This window comes from Vitis vinifera, chromosome 9 (genome assembly GCF_030704535.1).
Source record: "Vitis vinifera cultivar Pinot Noir 40024 chromosome 9, ASM3070453v1".
In the NCBI taxonomy this organism is placed as follows: domain Eukaryota; kingdom Viridiplantae; phylum Streptophyta; class Magnoliopsida; order Vitales; family Vitaceae; genus Vitis; species Vitis vinifera.
The window spans coordinates 89,624-95,753 of NC_081813.1; the positions used below are offsets into that span (position 1 = coordinate 89,624).

The following is a 6,130-nucleotide window of genomic DNA, read 5'->3' on the forward strand; positions in this document are numbered from 1 at the left end:
CTTGATTTTTTTAAATGTTTTAAAATAAGCATGAATTTAATTTTGTAATTCCAAATAATGGAATTTATGGAATTGATTCATGCAAAAATAAATTGGGTTTGGGTAGGGGTCCAACATCATTGATGTTTTCTCAAAAAAATATATTTGAGTGAAGTGCAATATCTATTAGTGATGGTTTCTTACTCTATTTAATGACATGTGTGACATACTTTGTGTTCATTATTGTGCACTAACCCCATTTCATGATAGCGCATTAGTGTTTGCTGCTAAGGTACGCTCGCACTCTCACTTTGACTATCCTCTATGCATGTTTTGGCTTCCCGTGTGTGATCATTTTGGTATCCATTGATTTCCTCGTCAATTATCATACTTGCTTCATCTTATTTAGAAGAGACTCATTTTTAAGGGCTTAGAGGGGTGATACGGTCTTTACCGTACCTTCCCAATAAGTAACCTAACTGCCGAGCTCATATTTGGTTTTTTACAGACCATATTTTTCAAATAAGGAGTCACATTTAGGGTTTTCTTTCTTATTTTATTTTTTCTTTAAAATAAAACAAAAATAAGTGGCAACTCCAAGTCATTTTCTAAAAAATAAATATTTTTCAAATAAAAAACGAGTTCATCATCAAGTGAAAGCGCATGCGCAGAAATACGGGATCTATAATAATGTAGCTAAGAGATCTATAAACAAATTGAATTTTCCTTATTTGAAAATTCATTTTAATGATTTTGGATAAGTTGTGTTATTTTTCTTTGCAATCAAAATCTCACAATACTATTGCTTGAAAGAACCAAAATTATTATTTGATTATATCAAAAGTGATAGTTAAAAGTTCTTTAGTGTAGTATCATTAAGCACTCATTAGTTTAAAAAAAATGTTGTTTTTTCATACAACACTTCATTAAGATGATTTTAACCAATCTAACTAGTAAAATTTCTTTGCATTCAAAATTGTTATACCTGTTAATTTGAAAGAATTAAATTTATTTTTGTATAAAAATTAAACTTTGATAGAATTTAATGTAGTTTAGTTTAGCTCATATTTGAAAGCAAATTGATTTTTTTTTCTCATACGGTACTTCATTATGTTTATTTTGATGAATATATCTACTTATTAAATTTTTTTGCAATAAGAATTTCTCTATCAATTGATATGAAAGAATCAAAGTAATCGTTATATAAAAGTTAAACCATGATAGAAATTCAATGTATTATTGTCTAAGGGAGATCCGGAAGCAATTGATTTTCTTTTACATAAAAAATTTACTATGATGATTTTGGGGTATAATTACATCATTATTAATTTTTATTGTAATCAAAATCAAGCAACCTTATCATTCAAAAAAAAATTGAATATAGTATAGTCGCTAAACCAACACTAATAGATATTTTTTTATTGCAAGTTCGTATTTTTTGTTAGTAGGGTTGGTTTCAAGTTCTATAATGTTCAGTCAATTTCAATCTTATTTGTGCCATGCTAAAAAACATAGAAAGTGATACTCTTCTCATGAGTCGTATCCATTATTTTTATTTTTCTCTAGACTAAAGAAAGAAATTTAAAGTCATTTTCCTTTTTGACTACTTTTTAAGATTATGTTTAAACATCAGCATATATACATATAAAAGTCATGATTTTTAGAAAGAAAGGTGGGAGGGTGGTCAATGGTGAAGAAGAGAGAGAGAGAGGGTAGGATAGATTATTCTACTAGTCTAAGGGATTGGATTGAAGTCATTACGCCCCTATTAAAAATCAAAATAATGGCTTCACCAGAGTTTTAGCCTCTATTGTATTTGCAAGTTGTTATTGACCCACATATTTTACTCTAATCATGTAACATTAGAGTTTGGAAGCAGATACTATATTATTAAAAATTATAATCATAAGTTATATGATAAGGGAAACTATCTGTTTATTTGACAACTTTTTTTAAAATATGAATAATATATTTTTCAAATTTAAACATTGTAGGGGTTAGATGTATAAATTTGAAAATTATTTCATCCTTTTCACCCATTAATTCTACGAGGAAAGGATTAGAAAAACAAAAACTCGAGATTTGTGATTGATCTAAACCAGATGAAGATCCTAAGGAAGGTGATTAGGAAACGACAAGAGGGGAGAAGAGCATCAGTTTGGGTCTCTTTCCCTTCTCCTACTTTACACGCTTTCTCTATCATCATCATTATCATCTTAATGGAGAAAGTCCACCAGTTAGCCGCCCCCAAAAAGTCAACGGTTTTGAGAATTTCTGAGAACCACTCTCTCGCCGATGGATTCAGATTTCAATTGGGTCTCTGTTATGTGCCCCTGATGTCGTCTTCCTCGGTTCCGACCAGCAGAGCTGTTAATAAAGAGTAACCAACCTGGTCTATTCTGGTCTGGTCTGGTCTGGTCTGGGTCCGGTCTCGTCTCGTTTGACAGATTAACCAAACTGAAGATTTCACAGCCATGTGGCTCTTGCGGTCCCAGATTCATTCACCCCTATACCGCAGCAGCTGCCACAGCCACAGCCTCTGCGACAGCGGCAGCTACAGCAGCCGTCTCTTGGTCTTGCTCCTGCTACTGCTCTCTTGTTTTGTCTCTTCTCACCAGGCCTGCCACCACCTGGATCGGGCCTCTCTGTTATCCTTCTCCCGGGACATTTCTTCCCCTCCGTCCGCTCCTCTCAACTGGTCTTCCTTTGACTGCTGCCTCTGGGAAGGGATTACTTGTTACGAGGGCCGGGTCACCCATCTACGCCTGCCTTTAAGGGGCCTCAGCGGGGGCGTCTCTCCCTCTCTTGCTAATCTCACCCTTCTCTCCCACCTCAATCTCTCCCGTAATTCGTTCTCTGGTTCTGTTCCCCTAGAATTATTTTCGTCCTTGGAGATTCTTGATGTGAGCTTCAACCGTCTCTCAGGAGAATTACCACTGTCTCTGTCTCAGTCGCCTAACAACTCCGGAGTCTCGCTCCAGACAATAGATTTATCAAGTAATCACTTTTATGGGGTAATCCAATCTTCGTTTCTCCAGCTGGCTAGGAATTTGACCAATTTCAATGTCAGCAACAACAGCTTCACAGACTCTATTCCATCTGACATCTGCAGAAATTCTCCCCTCGTTAGGCTCATGGATTTCTCCTACAACAAATTCAGCGGCCGGGTTCCCCTGGGGCTTGGGGACTGTTCCAAACTGGAGGTTCTCCGAGCAGGCTTTAACTCTCTCTCAGGATTGATCCCCGAAGATATTTACAGCGCAGCAGCTTTGCGGGAAATTTCATTGCCAGTCAACAGCCTCTCAGGGCCCATCTCCGATGCCATCGTCAACCTCAGCAACCTAACTGTCCTTGAGCTCTACTCTAACCAGTTGATTGGCAATCTTCCTAAGGATATGGGGAAGCTCTTCTACTTGAAGCGGCTGCTCCTTCACATCAACAAACTGACTGGTCCTCTGCCTGCATCTCTGATGAATTGCACCAAGCTAACAACACTGAATTTGAGGGTCAACTTGTTTGAAGGAGATATCTCCGTGATTAAATTTTCCACCCTCCAAGAACTGAGCACACTTGACCTCGGCGATAATAACTTCACTGGCAACCTTCCTGTAAGTCTCTACTCGTGCAAGTCACTGACCGCTGTCCGACTGGCCAACAACCGGCTAGAGGGACAGATCTTGCCTGACATACTTGCTCTGCAATCTCTGTCCTTCCTTTCAATCTCCAAAAACAATCTAACCAACATCACTGGGGCAATCAGGATGCTGATGGGTTGCAGAAATCTCAGCACTGTCATTCTTACACAGAACTTTTTTAATGAGCGATTGCCAGATGATGATAGTATTTTAGATTCAAACGGGTTCCAAAGGCTCCAGGTTCTGGGTCTTGGGGGTTGCCGATTCACTGGTCAGGTGCCTACCTGGCTAGCTAAGCTTAGCAAGCTAGAGGTCCTGGACCTGTCTCTTAATCAAATCACAGGCTCAATCCCTGGTTGGTTGGGGACTCTGCCCAGCCTTTTCTATATAGACCTGTCCAGCAACCTTATTTCAGGGGAATTTCCCAAGGAAATTATACGATTGCCAAGGCTGACGTCGGAAGAGGCGGCCACTGAAGTAGACCAGAGTTACCTAGAGTTGCCTGTATTTGTCATGCCCAACAATGCCACTAATCTGCAGTACAAACAGCTCTCCAACCTTCCACCAGCAATATATCTGAGAAACAACAGCCTCAGTGGCAATATCCCTACTGAGATCGGTCAGTTGAAGTTTATTCATATTCTGGATCTCAGCTATAACAATTTCTCTGGCAGCATTCCAGACCAGATATCTAACCTCACTAACTTGGAAAAATTGGACCTCTCGGGAAACCATCTCTCTGGTGAAATCCCAGGGTCGTTGAGAAGCCTCCATTTCTTATCTTCCTTCAATGTTGCAAACAACAGTCTTGAAGGAGCAATACCATCAGGAGGTCAGTTTGATACTTTTCCTAACTCTAGCTTTGAAGGTAATCCAGGGTTGTGCGGTCCACCTCTGCAGCGGTCATGTTCCAATCAACCAGGAACCACCCATTCCTCTACACTTGGTAAAAGTCTAAACAAGAAACTCATTGTTGGACTCATAGTAGGGATTTGTTTTGTCACTGGGTTAATTCTTGCCTTGCTGACATTATGGATATGCAAGAGGAGAATCCTTCCAAGAGGGGAATCTGAGAAGAGTAATCTGGACACAATTTCCTGCACCTCCAATACAGATTTTCATTCTGAGGTTGACAAGGATACCAGCATGGTCATAGTGTTCCCAAGCAATACTAATGGAATTAAGGATCTCACAATATCTGAGATCTTTAAGGCCACGGACAATTTCAATCAAGAAAACATCATTGGATGCGGGGGCTTTGGTTTGGTTTATAAAGCTATTTTAGAAAATGGGACCAAGCTTGCAATTAAGAAACTTTCAGGAGATCTGGGCTTGATAGAAAGGGAATTCAAAGCAGAGGTTGAAGCTCTGTCCACAGCCCAACACAAGAACCTAGTGTCCCTCCAAGGTTACTGTGTGCATGACGGCATTCGGCTACTGATATATTCCTACATGGAGAATGGAAGTCTGGATTACTGGTTACATGAGAAGACTGATGGTTCACCTCAACTTGATTGGCGGTCTCGACTGAAAATAGCACAGGGAGCAAGCTGTGGGCTGGCTTACATGCACCAAATCTGCGAGCCACACATTGTGCATCGTGACATCAAGTCGAGCAACATCCTTCTCAATGACAAGTTTGAAGCACATGTAGCAGATTTTGGATTGTCCAGATTGATTCTCCCTTATCACACTCATGTTACAACAGAGCTAGTAGGTACTCTGGGTTACATACCTCCAGAGTACGGGCAAGCATGGGTGGCTACTTTGAGAGGAGATGTGTACAGTTTTGGGGTTGTCATGCTTGAGCTGCTCACTGGGAAGAGGCCTGTGGAGGTATTCAAGCCAAAAATGTCAAGAGAGTTGGTTGGGTGGGTGCAGCAAATGAGGTCTGAGGGAAAACAAGACCAAGTCTTTGATCCTCTTCTCAGAGGCAAGGGCTTTGAAGAAGAGATGCTGCAGGTGCTTGATGTGGCCTGCATGTGCGTCAGCCAGAATCCTTTCAAGAGACCCACAATCAAGGAAGTTGTTAATTGGCTCGAAAATGTAGGGAACAACCCACAGGCACCCAAGTAAGGGCATAGCAATCCAGTAGCTACTGGGACTACCCTTCCATACATCATAAGAACAAATAGGCATAACTAGAAAGGTCAAAAGAATAACTGGGTTCATTACTATTTCAGTTTTTCAGTCCAGTTCACCTGTTATAACTAGTTGACTGTGCAGAATGTTTTTTATTTTATTTTATTTTATTTTATTTGCTGAGCTTTATCCTTTTTTAAGTAATTATACTGTATAGTGATAAGCTTCTAAAGAGAAATAATAATAATAGTGATGAACTAAACCACTATAAGTCTCGTCAAGTTAGAAAGAGAAAAAAAAAATAGTGAAGGAAACTATTGTTGTCTCTTCTCATACACCCAGGCTCTAGCCCATGGCCAAGCTTTTGTTGGGCCCCATCTGGTTGGGCCTCAGGCCTTGTACATTGCTCCGGCCAGCTCCAAGTACTGGCTGGA

The 6,130-nt window shown here is 39.9% G+C and overlaps 1 protein-coding gene across 1 annotated transcript; it reads left to right on the top strand.

Moving 5' to 3' along the window:
• The first annotated feature begins 2,018 nt into the window (after positions 1-2,018).
• Positions 2,019-5,879, top strand: LOC100256619 (tyrosine-sulfated glycopeptide receptor 1). Its single transcript, XM_010656054.3, has one exon. It carries the CDS (start codon positions 2,454-2,456, stop codon positions 5,688-5,690), a length of 3,237 nt encoding a protein of 1,078 aa, XP_010654356.1. The 5' UTR covers positions 2,019-2,453; the 3' UTR covers positions 5,691-5,879.
• The last annotated feature ends 251 nt before the right edge of the window (positions 5,880-6,130 follow it).

Coding starts and splice junctions, on each gene's coding strand:
- LOC100256619 (XM_010656054.3), top strand. CDS start 2,454: ATGTGGCTCTTGCGGTCCCAGATTCATTCACCCCTATACCGCAGCAGC.